This window comes from Scophthalmus maximus, chromosome 10, assembly GCF_022379125.1.
Source record: "Scophthalmus maximus strain ysfricsl-2021 chromosome 10, ASM2237912v1, whole genome shotgun sequence".
Lineage (NCBI taxonomy): Eukaryota > Metazoa > Chordata > Actinopteri > Pleuronectiformes > Scophthalmidae > Scophthalmus > Scophthalmus maximus.
Window position 1 is genome coordinate 1574153 of NC_061524.1, and position 18656 is coordinate 1592808.

General features: G+C 44.7%; 3 protein-coding genes across 5 annotated transcripts in view; 1 reads left to right on the plus strand and 2 right to left on the minus strand.

Annotated features, from left to right (window-relative positions):
• Window positions 1–653: 653 nt before the first annotated feature.
• Window positions 654–4805, minus strand: LOC118283554 (clathrin heavy chain linker domain-containing protein 1-like). Its single transcript, XM_035605662.2, has 11 exons — window positions 4192–4805; window positions 3196–3383; window positions 2989–3077; window positions 2686–2884; window positions 2472–2578; window positions 2255–2354; window positions 2069–2175; window positions 1658–1829; window positions 1373–1575; window positions 1077–1265; window positions 654–945 (listed from the first exon to the last, which is right to left on the minus strand). Exons 1-11 carry the CDS (start codon window positions 4369–4371, stop codon window positions 749–751), a joined length of 1731 nt encoding a protein of 576 aa, XP_035461555.2. The 5' UTR covers window positions 4372–4805; the 3' UTR covers window positions 654–748.
• Window positions 4806–5121: 316 nt separating this feature from the next.
• rps27a (ribosomal protein S27a) lies at window positions 5122–7389 on the plus strand. Its single transcript, XM_035605667.1, has 6 exons — window positions 5122–5228; window positions 5341–5406; window positions 5899–5953; window positions 6791–6876; window positions 6986–7117; window positions 7206–7389. Exons 2-6 carry the CDS (start codon window positions 5359–5361, stop codon window positions 7353–7355), a joined length of 471 nt encoding a protein of 156 aa, XP_035461560.1. The 5' UTR covers window positions 5122–5228; window positions 5341–5358; the 3' UTR covers window positions 7356–7389.
• Window positions 7390–8091: 702 nt separating this feature from the next.
• Window positions 8092–18656, minus strand: part of LOC118283555 (bone morphogenetic protein receptor type-1A) — a 34058-nt gene continuing 23493 nt past the window's right edge. For all 3 annotated transcript variants that reach the window (XM_035605664.2, XM_035605665.2, XM_035605666.2), the window contains 10 exons: window positions 14419–14581; window positions 13967–14069; window positions 13366–13465; window positions 13192–13279; window positions 12890–13025; window positions 11677–11869; window positions 10822–11119; window positions 10426–10601; window positions 10119–10249; window positions 8092–10027 (listed from right to left, as the gene is read on the minus strand). In XM_035605664.2, coding sequence (XP_035461557.1) covers window positions 9902–10027; window positions 10119–10249; window positions 10426–10601; window positions 10822–11119; window positions 11677–11869; window positions 12890–13025; window positions 13192–13279; window positions 13366–13465; window positions 13967–14069; window positions 14419–14581 — 1514 coding nt within the window. In that variant the 3' untranslated portion in view covers window positions 8092–9901. The remainder of the gene's footprint in view (window positions 10028–10118; window positions 10250–10425; window positions 10602–10821; window positions 11120–11676; window positions 11870–12889; window positions 13026–13191; window positions 13280–13365; window positions 13466–13966; window positions 14070–14418; window positions 14582–18656) is intronic.

An 18656-nucleotide genomic window follows, 5' to 3' on the forward strand; every position in this document is an offset into this window, starting at 1 on the left:
TCGTCTCTCTGGTTCTTTCTCAGCCTCTTGTTACCGAAGGTGACGACGCTCTCTCTCCTCCTCCTCCGGCCGTGAGAGGGAGACAAACAGAACGTGTGTCAGTCGTAAGACAGATGGAGACCAGCTGTCTTAATCCAGTGCATGCTGGGAGATGTCCAGCGACCTGTGACCCTGAACAGGACAAAGAGTAACTTCCTGCTCTGCCAGATTTTAGTCGTCTGTTCTTTGTTTTTCATCAAACTTTGGGAAAAATTTGAAACATGAGGTTCCTGAGGTTTTCTGTTCACATGATGAGATCATGAGAACAGTGGAAACAATTTCATTTGAATAATTACATTTTTTTTTATTATTGTTCGGTAAGAATTTCCTGACCTCTGAACTTTGAAGTCCACTTTCATCTCCGCTTCTCTTTGTGAACCTGATCGCCACCTGCTGGTTTTCACACGCCTCTGTTCCAGTTATATTTTCTACCTGAGTCATTTTACTGACATCAACCAAAGTTTAAAGGTCAGAAAGGTCAACTGGGCAGCAGAGGGAGGGGCCTGTCTGTGATTCTGACAAACATGTCTATGTTTCTGACGATGAGCGCTGATTCAGAACAGTTAAAAAACATTAGCACAGACTGACGGACAAACTGAAAACATGAGTCCTTGTAGAATAATACAACAGTTTTTTATTATTAGGTTCTTCTTAAGGCTGATTTATTACCTTAAAACTTCAAATTTCACCACACAGACGTCATTGAAAGTCACATGAACACGTGTTCCATGAGGCGGGCTCCCTCCAGGTCCGGCGTCAGGACCCTGGTCCCGCCCTGGTCCAGCAGGACGGACAGGACGGCCCGGCTCAGGTCGGCACGCTGCAGCTCGGAGCACAGAGAGGCCACGTGGATCCAGACGTCCACCGAAGAGTCACTGTCCTGCAAGATCACGTCCTCCAGAACCCCTGAGAAGTCGGAGGTCACACAGAGGTCACCTCAGGTCAGGTTGTTTGTCTTATTAAATCATCAGAATTTAAATTCAGGTGTTGCTGTGAACATAAAGTTTGACTCGAGGAATCTTTTTGCATCGCCGCACCTCGTCCTCGGCCGACGAAGTCGTCCAGGAGCCGCAGCGCTAACTCACGCCGCTGAGGGTCGACCAGCAGCGCGGAACAGGCCCCGCCCACGGACAAGATGGCTGCCCGGCCCCCGCACCGAGGCTCCGTCAACAGCCTGAGGAGGGGGAGGCCGCCGGGCGAGCGACACACAACCCAGATAAAGTCCTCTGAGAGAGAGAGAGAGAAAACTAGCAAACAGATTCAACAGATTTCCCATCATGCATTATTAGGAAGTCAAGACCCTCCACACACACACACACACACACACACACACCAGCTGTGAGGTCTGTGCAGTGGCTCATGAACTCGGCGGCGCTGTGGACGAGGCCTCTCCTGCACATGATCAGTGTAGACTTCCTGCTCTGCCCGCAAGCCTGGTAGACAAGCGTGGCCAACGCCAGGCACAGGTCGGCCACGCCGGGGTTCTCCTGAGCGTGCTCGGTGAGGACGTCGCCCAGCGGCTCGGAGAAGGTCAGTCTGAGAAGATACGAGACGTGAAGCAGCAGCGGCAGAGATCAGATCACACGGATCGTTTTGTGTTGTTGTTGTTGTTGTTTACTTGTTCTGAGTGACGGCGTGGGCGACGAGCTGCGAGGCGCCGCTCCGCAGGGCGAAAGGGACGCAGTGCAGCGAGAGGTCGGCCGACAGCTCCACGCCAGACGGGACAGTGACCAGCAGGGCCTGGAAGAAGAGGAGCAGAGGGGGGACCGACCCCGGGGGGGCCGTCACACCTGGGAGGAGGAGAACGAAATACGATAAACCGTTATCGGTCCACGCTTACACACCTGAAAACACACGTCACGTGACCATCCAGGTGTAAACAGGAAGTAGAACGTCTCCTCTGCAACATACAACCCTCTAAAGGAGGAACAGTGATGATGAAGACTCAGAGCAGGGTCTCTCAACAGGAAACTTGTCTATATATAAGTGTGTGTGTGCGAGTGTGTGTGTGTGTGTGTGTGTTGCCCACCTTGAAACATCTCCATGGTGTCCAGGTTCCTTAGGACTCCTCCAGGAGACCTGGCGGCGACGAGAGCGGCGTCTTCGTACTGAGCCGACTCGAAGAGCTCATTAAACCTGTCAGAGAGAGAGAGAGGGAGTCAGAGAGAGTTCTCACATCAACTTAATCGCAAAAACCTGTTCTTGAACGCAGCACCTGTCCAGGTGATCGGCCACCAGCTCGGACCCGTCCACCCCGGTCGGCTCCTCGTCCCCGAACAGCTCGGCGTCAATGCTGCGGCTGTCGTCGTCCGTCACTGCAGAACAAACGGGAAGCAGTTTTTTTTCCCATCACAAGACACTAAAACGTCCTGTTCCCAAATGTTTTCTCTCAAATTAAATCTAAAAGTCTTTGGATGGCGGCAGAGTCTCACCGCTGATCCGTCTGATGTTCTCCAGAGTGGAACTCAGGAGTTCCTCCAGAGGAACCTGACGCCCCTCGTCCTCCAGACGCTCGCACACGAGCCTCAGACGCTTGTGTCTGTAACCACAGAAAGAGAAAACAGCTCAGTGGACGACGATTCAAGACGACGTCCACGTGAAACCGTCAAAGTTTTCCTTGAGATTTAAGATGTTTGTAAAACTTACAGGACTTTCAGTCGGTGGTTCTCGGCGCTCAGCTCGTCTCGGCGACGCCCAGCGGCCTGCAGCTCGGCGTCCAGCTCACCTTTGACCTCCAGAGAGACGCAGCGGCTCTTCCTGTCCAGCAGAGCGGCGCTCTGGGCCTCCAGGTGCCTCAGGTGCTCGTCAAGAGCCTCAGCATCCCCGGACTCGGCCACCGTCAAACCTGAGACGCGTGACAGGAAGTGACACAGACGTTTCTAACAGAGCATACAACGTAATAAACTTTTATACAGTCGGGTGTGATGATCGGTGTCAGTGGTACAGTACCAGGGATCCACGTGCGCTGCTCTTCACATGATTTCTGCCTCTTCAGCTCCTCCTGGAGTTCTGACGTGTCCTTCTGAAGGTCTGAGATTCTGGTTAAAGAAACAATTAAAAACAAGAACAAACTAAATTCGTGATTTGTTAAATTTGCCTTTTACTCGTGTTGTAGTTGTCACACACACACGCGCGCGCACACACACACACACACACCTGTCCCTCAGCTGCTCGGCTCGTCTCCGGCAGGTCATCAGTGATCTTGGACGTGACGTCGAGGCCGCCAGATTTCGCCGGGCCGCCTCGGCACCAGCCTCCCTCCTCTTCAGCTCCACGATGACTTCGTCGTACTCGGCCTTTATGGTCGACAGCAGCCTCCTGTAGGTCGTCGCTCGAGCGATCACCTGTCAGGAGGAAAGAAGAGGAGGAGGAAGCTCGAGAATCTGCTTCGTGACACGTTTGCACCAGGGATATAGAAGTGACGCAGACGGTCACATCATCATCCAACTGCTTCACTTTCTAAAACTAAAGTCTTGGAATTCGGGAATTCAGCAGAAAGAAGAAGATTTTTCAAAAGATTTCCCCAGAAGTGGGAGAAATATTCAGATTCTTCACTCGAGTAAAAGTACTAATACAAGCCATTATAGATAATAGATAGATGGATAGATAGATAAAGAATAAGGAATATGAATATAAATGTAAAGAATTTACATGAAATCAGTTGCCAGAAATGGACCCTGTGAGTGTATTAGTACTAGTACTAGTACTATTTGTCTTATGTTATTTAGTCTTCCAACCATTTCATATTTTTACTATTGGATCAATCTGCTGATTCTTTTCTCCAATAATCAATTGATTATATATATTTTTTTTTTATAGTGACAAATTCATAATGCTCTTTTTTTCCAATCGACAGTGGAAACCTTGACATTATTTAGCAAATATATTTAAAGAAAAAGAAACAGCAGCAGAAGTTAAAATCATGAAATATTTGGTATTTTTGCTTGAAAAATGATTTTTTTCCCCCCAGAAAAGTTGGTAATACATGATCTGTCAATCACGAGTTACTCTGTTGTCTTTATGCATGTTAGTCGTCATGTTGTCCTCATTTAAAGCTGTTTTTTGTGTCTTAACAATAATGAAATATATATCAAATATTAATAAAACCACAACATTCTCCCCGTGAACCATTAAGACCTCCAGCTCCTCCACCTTGGTGAACGCGCAGCGGTAGATGACGTAGCGCAGCTCTTCCGGTCCGCGCGCCGCGCAGCGCAGGTGAACTTTCTCCTGATCGACGAACTGGCGCAGGGAGCGAAGACACGTCCGGCCGTCGTCGTCTCCTCCCGGGGGAGTCGAGCCGCCGCTGGACGACCTTTGTGGCTCAGACATTTAACAAAGAAAATGATTCGCACTTAACTTCACCGAGGCGCCATTTGCAAATAATGGCGTTGCTGTGGTTACAGCGCAACCTACAGCGAAACGCCTGTTGTTGTCTTATTTTTTCAATCCTCTCTGTCTGCTGGAAATGTGTTGAGTGGAGAGATACAGACGAGTGATATTCACAAACAATAACAGCATCAAGCAAAAAGTAACTGTCCAACACCTGCTGCTTTACCTGTAGAGAAGAAAAACTTATTTAATCTCACCCCAAGTAATTCATGTATAATTAATAATTAATCAGCTTCCTTATTGATTGAAATCTATACTTTAGTTAATATAATTTGTATCTGTATCTCTAAATTCATTACTGATATAGTTATCCTCATTTTCAATAAAAATAAATTCATTACCAATTTCATATATCTTAATCATATTGTCTAGTTATCTTATATTGTCATATACAAACATACATATATACACATGTACACATACAAACATATGAGCACAAATATATACATATTTACATATCAACTCCCATATTCCCAGAATAAAATACCTAAAAATATACATTATTATTTACACAAAAGAGAATGATAGACAAAGAAATAATACATATTAGGTAATCAAATAAATTAATAAATCATAAGCATCTGGTGTTTTTCAAACACCCCATTCCTGCCTGTAACCCGTGGAAATGATTTATTTATATTTATTAATAATATACATTTGACATTAACGGTTTTTGGTTTTTTTGATCAGGCGCCGAAGCGGTCACCCCCAACTCCCCGTGCAAACGCGCGTAGAAAACCCCGTCGCCTCCACGGAAAGCCCTCTTCTCGTGATCCGCCATCAGGACCGAGCCTGCGGTAAGAACGAGCTCCGCGCCGCGACGCACTTTTATCAACCAATAACCCATTTTAACGTCCCGGTTTCAGCCGCAGGCGACACCGTTAACGCCCCGTGTTTGTGTCCGCGCAGGTGGGTTGAAACGCCAGGATGCAGATCTTCGTCAAGACCCTCACGGGGAAGACCATCACCCTCGAGGTGGGTGACCGGGGCCGAGCCGGGGACGTGGCCGGGGCCGAGCGGCGCCGCGGCCGCTGGAGTTTCACTCGCGTTACTGTCAAACTAGAACCGGAAGCGCCACATTAAACCTGCTCGTTAGACTTGTATGAAGTCGTGTGGTGATTTAAAGTATTAAAACTTGAGCTGTGTCGCTTCTGTCTTCTGTCATAAGACTAAAGTAGAAGCTAAGCTAAGTGGCTAAAGCTAGTAGCTAAGTGGCTAAAGCTAGTAGCTAAGTGGCTAAAGCTAAGTGGCTAAGCTAGTAGCCGACGTCACCGTCCACACGTGTGACCGTGTGCTCGACTCTTTAAATCTTAAATGAACGTTTCTAACGCAACAATAACTCGTCGTGTCGCTGTGGAGATTCGTCCCCGAGTAGTGAACCGAGGATGTGGTCGTTTCTGTGACCGGGTAGTGGAAGGTTCCGGGTCCTCACGTGTCGACGCTGCTTTTCTTTTTCTTTCATCACAGGTTGAACCTTCAGATACGATCGAGAATGTCAAGGCCAAGATCCAGGACAAGGAGGGTGAGTCGGTACCTCGTCCCTCCTCCTCCTCCTCCGTGACTCTGTCCATCTACAGACGCGGATCGATCAGAGTCGATCTGATGTTTTGGGATCGACTCTGAGCAGTGAAGTGATTGACAGCTACTGAGTTCACGTACTTGTACCATGTTGTACCTTTTCACTCCTGAGGCAAACATGAAACTATTTTACTCTAATACTTTTATCTGACAAAGTTATAAGGAACTTTTCCAGATCAATCATTTTGTGTAAACATCTAATCAGATCACGACAGTGTAACGGATGAAACTACAGGACGTGCAGTTTAGGAAGTTTTACGTAAATGTACAAATGTATATTTCCCCCCATTTTTAAACTATATGAATGAATCTACGATTTATTTTTGGTGGATTTTACAAATATTATTCTCATGAACTTTGTTCAATCATTAAAAAACACATTTTCCTCATGTCCTAAAAATAATTTTCAGCCTAACATCAACAACTGATGGTTGAAGATCTTTGAATCGAGGAAACTGAAGGAAACGCCTTTTCTTTTCATGGACAAACGATTGTCGGATTAATGTGAATATAATACTTTGGTTCTGTGGAGGATTCTGGGAGTTGTAGTTTTTACAAACCTCTAAGTCGTGATACGATGAGTGAAACGTGGATGTCATGCTGCGCTCCATCATATCTCGGACCCGGAGGTCGGGGTCGGGATTTTCCACTTACAATTCCCGACTCACGATCTCCGAGTTCTGAGCTACAATGGAACGCAGCATCAGTTTGAGGTTCACGTCTGTCGGATGCAGACCGTATCACCGTCGGTGTTTGACTCCCGTGTTTCCTCCTCCTGCAGGAATCCCTCCCGATCAGCAGAGGCTGATCTTCGCTGGAAAGCAGCTTGAAGACGGGCGCACGTTGTCCGACTACAACATCCAGAAGGTGAACTATTAATAATTATAGTTAACTCCGCTGCTTGTGTTCGAACATCTCATGGCTGAACTGGACCGAAGTTGTTGGTTGAATTCCCGTGTTCGGTGTTTGTTCCCAGGAGTCCACGCTCCACCTGGTGCTGAGGCTGCGCGGTGGTGCCAAGAAGAGGAAGAAGAAGTCCTACACCACCCCCAAGAAGAACAAGCACAAGAGGAAGAAGGTCAAGCTTGCGGTGCTCAAGTACTACAAGGTACAAACGTCACGCCGCCGTCTCGTCTGAGTCACGACCACAAGTTAACGAGGAGCGTTTGAATATTTATCATGTTTTGTGTTTGCAGGTGGATGAGAACGGTAAAATCCACCGGCTGAGGCGCGAGTGTCCCGCCGACGAGTGCGGCGCCGGCGTCTTCATGGCGAGTCACTTCGACCGTCACTACTGTGGAAAGTGCTGCCTCACGTACTGCTTCAACAAACCTGAGGACAAGTAGACGTGTACAATAAATACGGAAACGTTTGAATAAACTCAGACTCAGTCGTTTTTACCTAGCACATCGTTTCACAATTTTTGATAAAAAACTTGATGATTCTGGTTATTAAAGTTGATATTAAACTTCACGTAGTCCAGTTGGATCAATCAATGATCTGGTTTAGACTGAACATCACCTGCAGCATCAGTGGTGTGTTCAAAGACGGTCTGAACGCTGCAAGGAAAAACATCCTCTGATCTACATGGAAGCTCATTCATGTTGGGAGAAGACTTGTAACGTATAAATACACAAATGTGTCTCGCGGTTAAAATTCTAATTTAAGTAAAAAATGTCATATTTCAGGCGACTAAGGCAAAATATTCTCAAGATGAAAACTAAGTCACAATAAGTTGAAAGGTCAAAAATTTATAATTTTACGCTATAAAACTTATTTGATGAACCAAACCACTCGTATATGTAAATCTTAATAATTTACAAGTCAACATTTTTAGCGATTTTCATTTCATTTATTTTAACATTTAAGTAAAATTTTTTGGGGGAAATATTTTACCCTTTGTTAAAATATAGCGACCTACAACAAGAATGACTTCATCCATGTTTTTTTCCTGGGCTTCCATAAAAGTAAAATTCTGTTAGAATAAAAAATAAACTGAATTTTTTAAATTTAAATTCATCACCAATCTAATTTTCTTCTTTCAAACCAAAAGATATAAAAAGAATGAGATCGTACACAGCGTTTGTTTACTAAAATAAGGTTATTTACTTAAAAATTGTTACATTGGACAGACTGAATACAGAGTTTTTCATTTTCCTTGGTAAACTCATAAGGCACCGAACAAGATGCTGTACAAAACAAAACATGAAAGATTTTTACATATTAGAGATTATTCTATATACTGGGGCTTTTCTTTCATATTCAATACACAGAAAAACACTAAAGTTACTGCTCTTAAATATTACTACTGTGCGAACGGTTAACTTCTCTTTCTGGACACTTTAGTTCAATCTCTTCTCAATGACCAGGTTTTTTCTGGAAAGAAGGAAGAAACTTTTTCCTGCTTTATTTTGAAGAAGCTGGATTACATTTTTTTGTAGTAAATGAAGGAAGTTTATTTTAATAATAATCTGACTGAACAAGTTGAACCTCGGTGGGAGGAGCCAAAGTGAAGCTTCAGGAAGAATTGGGAAATTCTAGGTTTCTTACTCTTAATTAAATGAGGTGAGATGAACATTAACTCACCAACCTGAGTGTTTCAGTTTTCTGAAACTTCCACTTTAGTTTGAGGCACAAAACGTTCAACATTTGTTCAAAAGAATCATAAAATTTTCTTCGCTTTAAATGATCATTTATCTGTAATCGAGAAAATTTACACTGTTGTACTTTTACTTGTACCCCAGGACGCAAATTACGGACTTTCAAATAACAAAAGGTGTTTGCAAAAAAATACTTGGGATCAAAATATATAAAAAAATAGTAAAATATTCAACCATAAATTCACATTCAATTTGGTCTCTTTATCTTCTTCAGAGACAAAAGAGTCGAGAAAAAAAAAATCGGTGATTCAATTTTGATAACTGGGATCTACGAAAACATTTTCTTTAGATCATCAATCCAACCTTTCATCAGTTTCCTGGTTTTACTTTTCTTCCTCTACGATACAAAAACAGGTTTCGACTCTGGGATCATTTTGGCTTCAACCACCGAGGATTTAACTCAGAGCAGCAACTTTACAACTGTCTGACAACAATCTACAGACAGACAGGACGGTAGACAGACAGGATGCTGACAGACAAACAGACAGGAGAGAGATAGAGACAGACAGACAGACAGACAGATAGACAGACAGACAGACAGGACGGTGGACGTCTCCTCGGCGACTCCTTCTCGTCCCGTTAGCGGCCGGACGTCGACACACTGCAGCTCAGTGTCGGAGGAGGAGGCGCCGCATCTCATTACATCTTATTACATCTATTTACACACATTATATAATAATAGTACCTTATTATTTCTGTCTGTATATTTAACTCTACTGTCAGAGTGGAGATATATTTCAATATGGCAGGAGAACTCAGTCCTGAAGAGGAAATCAAAAACAACGGGCCGAAGAGGAGGAGGAAGGCTGGAGGAGGCGGGTCCTGAAAAAACAACATCTTTTCATTCACGAGCATGAAGAGTTCCGCCCCCAACAAAGAGTCGCCAGCAAAATTATTAAATCGTCTCTTTTGGCTTTCACAGAAAGCGTCAAACCGGCTGCACAGAACGAGGAAGAGGAGGAGGAGGAAGGACTCCAGGTTTGTTTCCAGCTGACGGACTGAAGCAGGAGGAGGAAGAGGAGGATGAGGAAGAGCATAGTTCAGCCCTGAGACGGGTCCTTTATTCATTCATTCATTTAATCTCCTCCTCTTCCTCCTCCTGATGAAAGGCGAGACCGGGGTCTGATCCGGTCCAGGTCTGATCCGGTCTGATCAGGTCCAGGTCAGGTCGTGTGAGTTCAGGTGGATCCAGCAGACCAGGACGATGATGAGGATGACGATGAGGAGGAAGGTCAGATCTTGATGTCCTGGGACTCCACCATCTTGGCGAGCGTCTTCTTGACTCGCAGGATGGTGAGTCGGGAGGCGGGGTTATGAGCCCAACACTCTGACATCAGCTTCAGCATCGCCCGGAGACACTGAGGAGGGAGGGGGAGAGAAACATTTTATAATCAATAATTCATGAAGTTATTTAAACGTCTCCAGATGATAAACTCTGACGTTTCCCACCTCGTCGCCGTTCCAGCGGTTCGACACCGTCGGTCGAAGACCTTTGACACACACGACCTCCAGCATGTCTTCGTACGAGGGGTCAGAGGGCACCGTGTCGTAGTACGGCAGCTGGTAGTCCTCCACCATCCCTGTCACACACACACACACACATTTCATATTTTATTGTGAGTAAAAAAACCCTTTCTGAGGTGACACGTTTTCACCAGCAGGTGGAGCCACCCAACTAAACTCTTCAACAAACTGGAGAATCTGTGTGTGTGTGTGTGTGTGTGTGTGTGAGTGTGTATGTGTGTGTGTGTGTTACCTCCGGTGACGCAGCGACGGGCCATCTCCCAGATGACCAGGCCGTAGCTGTACATGTCGGCCATGATGTACGCCTGGAAGTGGTTCTTGTTGAGGCTGTCGTCCAGGACCTCGGGGGCCATGTAGCGCCGCGTCCCAACCCGGGTGCTCAGCGGGACGTCCACCTCGTTGGTGTCGCTGCGGCAACACAAAACAAAAAGAGAAACTGGTTTAGTTTTGTTTGCATTACGCTTGTTCGTCAGGTCTAATTTTTTCGTCCAGCTTGTCCCACATTTTAAAAACCTTTGTTTGGATTCAAGAACTTTTTTGTGTGAGTCTACGAAAGCGTTCGGTTCGGCATAAACATAATAGTTCATCAACAGAACAGAAACCTCCGTATGAATAAGCCTCGTTGTACCTGTTGAACTTGACGGCGAGGCCGAGGTCGGCGATGCAGCAGGTGCCGTTCTTCTTCATCAGGATGTTCTTGCTCTTCAGGTCCCGGTGGGCGATGGCCGGTTTGCCCTGCGTGCCGTAGATCTCCGTGTGCAGGTGGCAGAGGCCGCAGGCGGCCGAGTACGCCAGGCGCAGCAGCGTCTGCGTGTCCAGCGTGCTCAGCTTCAGGTAGTCGCACAGCGAGCCGCTCTCGTGGAAGTCGGTGATGAGGAAGAGCTGCGTGAAGGCGCCCGTGCCCTTGATGTCGGCTGCGATGAAGCCTGCGAGGGGGGCGGAGTCAGAACAACCAGTGAGACACTTCTCTGACGGCGAGCGATTCTCAGAGAGAACTCGTTTGATTTGGGAATTTCGTGCCACGTAAGTCGTGAAACAATTTCACGGCAACGAATTAGTTTAAAAGTTGTCGAGGACATTTTTACGGAATTGTTCAGATCTTATCTGAACTTATCGCTACTTGAAAAGTATAAAATATTAAAACTATGAGCAGAGATAATAATGGATAAAGACTTTCTCCTTTTCCCTTATAATCGGACTTTAGTGGAAATATCTCAACTATGAACTAAACTAAACTAAAAGGTTCTGGCGTTCAAGGCTCATGAAGCTATTATTATTTCATATCTGTATGATTTGATTCAGTTTTATACATTATTAAATTCTCCACATGCTGCGTTCACACCAAACTCAAAGTGAAGTTCACATACACCTCAAGTATGTAAAGAGACGTAGAAGACACGAAATTCGTGTTGAATATTTCAACTTTATCTTTAAATCTAAATCTGCGGCAGGAGCCACGTGAGAGACGAGCGTGAGCGTTTACCGAGGATGTTTTCGTGTCGCATCAGGACCGTCTGGTAGATCTCCGTCTCTCGGAACCAGCTGGCTTCCTCGCGGGTGAAGAAGACTTTGACGGCCACCTTCTCTCCTCGCCAGCGGCCCAGCCACACCTCGCCGTAACGCCCCTTACCGATCTGACGCACCATCTGGATCTGCTTGGCGATGGTCCGCTGCACCTGAGGGAGACACGAGAGAGGACGCGGAGATTTGATTAAAATTAGGATATGGGAAACAACAGCGGCACTTTTCTTTTCGTCAAGAGTTTTAGTGACACGTGATGGTTCACACTTGACCTCTGAACCCTTTTCAGTAGCGTTTGAAATATGCTCGGAGCAGAGATTGTACATATATATAGTATTTTTGTATTTGACAGTTTTATGCCACGACAAAAAAGAACCAAGAGGAAGAAAATTATCCTTCCAGAAAGAAAATCAAAGTACATTTATAATCACAATATCAGAATAAGTCAACGTGTCGATGCAGACAAACTACAAAAGTCCCCAAATCTTTTATTCAGAGCTAAAATGATAAGTTAATAACTCAGAAACAGTTTTGAAAGTATAATAAAAGCCATAAATGTTCTCTTTTTGGTCTATCATGAAAATCTCTGCGTTTGAACTATAAATACATTTTTAAAAAACAAGACGTTTTTTTTTCTTCCTGCCAGTTAATTCATTGACAAAATAATCAGCAGATGAATCAATAATGAAAAGATTTATAACAGAAAAATGGAGAAAATGAATTCGTTCTTCTTCGTCTCCGCCAGTTAACTTTTTTTCCAGACTGATTTTGTTAAAGAACTGGAAATCAGTTTTTTAAAAACACGCCAGGAGAAAATCTGCCTGACGGAAGCATCTATGCTGCAAAAACATTTTTTTGTTTTTGCCAAGTTCAGACTGAATTCACTGAGCAGCTGCTTTTGTTTAGACACTTTTAAAAACTGTGGCTTCGTTTGTTAAAAGAAAATAAGGTTTTAAAAATGTTTCTCCAAATGAGACTTCAAGATATAAACCTGGAGAAGGATTCAGCAGGTTTTTTATTATTGTATTCTGCATAAATGTGGATGTCAAACTTCATAACTCATGTTCAGTCTGTTATGTGTTTGAGTGAGAGTGTGTGTGTGTGTGTGTGTGTGTGTATGTGTGTGTGTGTGTGTGTGTGTGTGTGTGTGTGTGTGTGCAGTACTGTGCTCCTACCAGCAGGGGGAGCCCGGAGCCGCTGCCGGAGCTCTGTGATTGGTGGATGAGGTCTTTGAGCGACTCGCCCACGGGGATGAAGACTTCCTGCTCCAGATCCTTGTGATACCGCTGAGGCTCCGTCTGCCACTTGTACCTGACACACACACACACACACACACACACACACACACACACACACACACACACACACACACACACACACACACACACACACACACACACACACACACACACACTATATTATAGGAGGAGTGAACCTACAGAATGGGAGTAAAGCAGGGGTCCAGGTGAGGTCTCACCTGTAGTAACACACCACGGTGACACAGATCAGCGTGCAGCAGCAGACCGTCATGGAGATGAGGAAGGCTAGCCAATGGGGGCTTCCCTCTGGAAAAACATAAACCACCTGGTTAACGCCGGTATTGACCTTTCACCTTGATGAAACACACCTGAACCACGAGCTGCTCAGTTACCGGAGGGGGCCTGCGGGGGCAGCGTGGGCTGCAGGTCTCGGTTGCACAAGTCGGTGTTGCAGCACTCGATCGTCCTCCTTGTCTGGGCTTTGGGGGAGTCCTGTCAATCACACCCACCATCCAATCAATCAATCAATCAATCAATCAATCAAACACCAAGCTGCATAAACCGGGAGAGTTATGGTGTGTTCACACGGAACGCGACGCTAGTTATTTCCACGAGTAGACGTTTTCCCGACATCACTGACGTCCACGTTGGACAGAGAACCAAAACTTAAACGAGTAACGCAGCACAACATTTTTCATTTTTCGCTTCACGAAATATCTGAGGTACGTGTTGTCGCCAAAACGCAATCAGGGTTGAGATCCTCCCTCCGTCACCGACGTATCAGAAATGGAGAATAACGTTACCGTTATGTGTTTGTGTGTGCGTGTGTGTGTGTGCATGTGTGTGTGTGCGTGTGTGTGTGTGTGGTGAAGAAGGAGAGGGGGCCTGACAGGAAGTAAGCGAGGAAGTCGGACACTATTTTAACGGGTCGTGTTTATTCGGGTTACACATGGATCTTGAATGAAGTGTGTGTGTGTGTGTGTGTATGTGTACCTTGCACTGGAAGTGTGAGCCTTCATACTTCATGCAGCCCGAGGTGAGGATGGAATCCCCGTGCTCATCCTCCTCGATGATGGCGAAACACTGACCGTTCGTCCTGTGGACACACACACACACACACACACACACACACACACACACACACACACACACACACACACACACACACACACACACACACACACACACACACACACACACACACACACACACACACACACGAACATCATTATTACTGTGTATTAACAGCAATAGTCAGTTCCACTATTTCTCTCTGTTTGGTCTCCACCGTCTTCGTTCTACAGCTTTCTGTCTGAGTTTTAACTTCTTTTTTGCGTGACTGTAAATCTGAGCTGTCAGTTGATGAAACAGTAACTTTGTGTTCGTACAGCAGACACATCACAGCTGCTTCCGGTCCGAGGTTCTACTGTGTCGTCTCTACTCACTGGCAGGTGTTGTTCGTGGCGTCCTCGGGACAGTGTCCGGAGCAGTAGCAGCTGAGGAACCGAGCGGCGTCCTCGGGCGCGATGGTGGAGTCCTCGCCGGGCCGCCGGGCCTCTGGTTTCACCCCGGTCCCCTGCAGCACGTGGTCCGGGTTCTGACCTGCAGCTGGACGGACACAAGGTTCACAGATTTGAGCATTTGAGAACAGCCTGATTATTTGTTTGAGTCAGAATTCGTCGTGTTGTTTCTCCAGGGAGGTTTTGTTTGTCAGCAGGATTACGCAAAAACTACACAACGGATTTCTACGAAACTGGTTGGAAGGATGGGACGTGAAATGACATCCAGGAATTGGCGAGATGGGGCGTTGACCTCGGCGGATGTATACGGTCTCAGAGCGCCCGTCTAGTTGTCACTTTAAGTTCAGTTTGAAAGTTCCTGCACTCGGGGACGAAGGCGGAGCTCAGATTTATCAGAGTCACTCGTCCTGCAGGAGGTGAAACATTCCTCCTCTATCAGCAGACAACAGAGAGGAGGAGTGATGAAGCTCCATATAAGGACCACAGGTTATTTATACTGACCAGAGACCGACAACTGTGAGCGGCTCCGGATTTTTGTGGTCAAGTTATTTTTTGTTGTTTGTTGTTTCCGACTTTTGACCTTTTCTTTTTACACGAACATTCAGTTACTAATATTGAGTCATTGCTATTAATCACAAAAACCAATGTTATTCCAAATGATCCTCGACTTTCCTCTGGTGAAGTCGTCACGTGTGTTGTTTTGTTCGACCAGGTCAAATCCAAAGACGCTCAGTTTACGACCAGACGTAAAAGATAACAGACGATTAAATGTTCTTTATTCTTTTCATTTTTATCAGAGCAGATAACGAGGTCAGACGGAGGAGGAGACGGTTTAATCCCTCCATCCTTCTTCTGATTGTCCCTCTCTTATCTCCTCTCCTCCTCTAAATCCCTCGTTTCTCTCTCCAGTGTAAAAACACTGAGCTACACGTTGTTGTTGTTGTCGTCGTGTCCGGACACGAACCGGCGCTTTGAGCTACCTGGTCGCCGCGGAAACAGCCGCTCGGCCTGTCTGTTGAGAGCACTTTTCTGCATTTTCCAATGCCATTATCAGTATCAAAATGTATTTATTTTAATCTGTCAATGATTACTAAGATGTTTTTACCAAATCTTTATGACAGATACATTTAAGTAAGGCTCAATGTTTTTATTTCACTATAAATTTTATCATGAATAACAGTAAATAAAACCAAATATATAGAAACTTGACTTAAGTTATTGCTTAATTCAAGTTTAATAATTTATTTCTACGTAAAATGTAACCATACATTTTTTCTGCCATTGTTTATTCTGTAAAATAAAAGATTTCATATAGGTAAACATAAGCGCTTATACTGTTGTGTGTGAAAGGCGAAGACCGACCGATAGAACACATACTATATAAAATAAATGTAAATATAAATATGTGGTCACACATTTTGAGACGAATTTCTCTCCATACGTTTCCTCCTCTCTTTCAGTCAAACTCAAAAGGCCATGAGCTTCTTCAGGCGACGTGTGTTTTCACATTTCCCTTCTGGATGACATCATCACCGTCTAGACGTAAGAAAACCTTCCTGGACAGGTTTCTCGCCGTCCTGCCTCCCTCTCTCCTCTGTGATTGGCTCAGACGTTGTGACTGACAAGGCAGAGGAGAGGAGGAGGAGGAGGAAGGTTGTGGAGGCTGGAAATGGCTGCTGCTGTTTCTGTGTGTTCCCTCCACATGTGTGCTTAATTGTGCCGGCAGCCACAGTGGAGACTGAGGTCTGGCAGAGAGCACGCTGGGTAATCACACTCTTAAAGTCACAGCGATGCTCCGCGTCTTCTTCTTCTTCAGACTGTTTATCTACCACCAGCAGGAGAGGGGAGCGTGATGCTGCAGCGGCTCTGATCTGACGCAGAACGGCGTTCGTCTGAACACGTGAGAGTGGCGAGCGGCTCAGGTTCAAGTGGGGGTTTTTTCGGCCGGTGTGGTCTGAAGTCACGGCCAGAAACTTTTACGACCGCGAGTTGAGCAGACAATGAGTCACTGTCTGCAAATATGTGGAGTAATAAAGACGAACGAAGCTGCTCACATGGAAAGATTCACACGTCAAAGTTAACAGGAAATACAGCAGAGCTTTTTTTAGTACTTTTCTTTGGAAGTTGTCGTGATCATCAAAGGATTCAATTCATTTGCTGATCAATAAATCTATTATTAGTTTTGTCGACATATGTTTGTCGTAACTTGTCGATTTTATGTCCAAAATCTGAACGGTGTCATGTTCGACAGAAACACATCAAATCTTCTTCGTTAGAGAAACTGGTAGCTAATCCTTGTGAAAAAATTGACCAGGAGATGAATCGATGGTGAAAACATCAAATAAAATGAGCTAAATGTGGGTTATGAAATATTTCGACTAAAATAAAGGAAACAGGAAAATATCTACTGTGAGTCAGTTGACGATGAACTGACTATTAATACAGTTTAACGAGTATTAAAGATTATAAAACTTATACTTTAGAAGATTTAGTCGATTGATTGATTAGTCTCATTTATTTTCAGGAAGGAAAAGTGAAAGAAAAATGTCAGTGCAGATTTCACAAATGAAAGATTTGATGTTTTTCTTTGTTTTATGTAGTTTTGGGGGTTTTGAACTAAATTCAATTCAATTAAATTTGGACTCTGAAGCCACAATCATCATGTTTTAACTGTTTTTAATAACATACTTTATACGGACTCTGAGATAAATGGGAAAAATTAAAATAATTGTTAGATTTAGCTCTAAAAATTAAATATATAATAGAGCACAAATATAATGACTTCAACACACGAGAGGAAACAAAGTAGTGTGTGTGTGTGTGTGTGTGTGTGTGTGAGCTGCTGGTAAAAGATGGAGGGCGCTTGTTTACGTCCTGCTCTGTCCCGGTTGCTGCTGCGTGACACTGAACGTGGAGGCTCGGATCTGGTGAGGTCAGTGAACACAACATTGACCGCTCTGAGAAACTTTTATGACTTTATGACTTAACGATGAGTCACCGTCCGCAAACAAAGACAATATGATCGACTGAAACCACAGCAGACAAACGGGCCAAAAGGAAAATGGTCACAGAGAAGGGTAAAAAGAAAATCTGTACTCGACATGATGTTTTCCTCCGACATGACAAATGTTACTCTCAACGTGAAGAGAAACAGCCTGTTCACTGTACGGTTACATTCCACCGCTGGTCCAGAGGAATGTGGTCGAGTCGGGGGGTGGGGGGGCGCTCGTTTTAACTCCTGCCGCGTCCCTGCTGCTGAGGAGGTGAAGAAGTGAGCGTGGAGGGGAGCGAGGTCGGACGCCGATCTGAAAGTCACCGTTATCTACGCCACCTCCACAAACACACCCCCCAGGTGATAAACCCCACCCGTCTGGCACACCCACGCACGCTTAAACAAACACATGGAGTGACATTGGTTCTGAACGCAGGCGTCTTGAACTTTCTGCGTCCGTCACGTGTCCTCTGAGTTGTTTGTGGGACGAAGGGCAGCGCACGGTCGTCACCACGGGAACCAGAGGCGTGTCAAGACGACAACATGGCGTCGGTGACGTATAAATGAAGCCAAGCGCTCTGTCTCTATTCAACCTTTCCTTCCATAATATCTTAAAACCGAGCTGCAGAACAAATACAGCAGAATATGTTCATATCTGTGATGTTATTGAGAGTTAGCTAACCGCTAACGACGCACGAGCTAACTCTGTGACAAACACATGACAACACCTACAACAACTCCTTCACAATAAAAGCATGTGTCACCTGCAGAAAACCTTTACTGTGAAGCAGCAGGAAGAAGAAGCTCTGGTTCGTATCATGCTGCTCGATGATACTGATCATAATATTAAATCTCACATTTTTTTAAAAACTTTTTTTGGTTTTCCAAAAACTCAATTTTTCAGTTTTAAGAATAATTTTAGGAAAATGTTATCGCGACCACCGTTATCAAATCCACTTATATATATATATATATATATATATATATATATATGATATCTGGGAAACTTTTTATAGAATAAACTATTTATTGAAAAAAATATCTGCAAAATTATCAGTAATTGTCAGTTGCAGATCCAAATATTTTGTAAATTTATATTTAGAAATAATGATTTGAACATTAAAAACAACTTTAATGCTGAAACAATTTGTATGTTTATTGATATTTGATA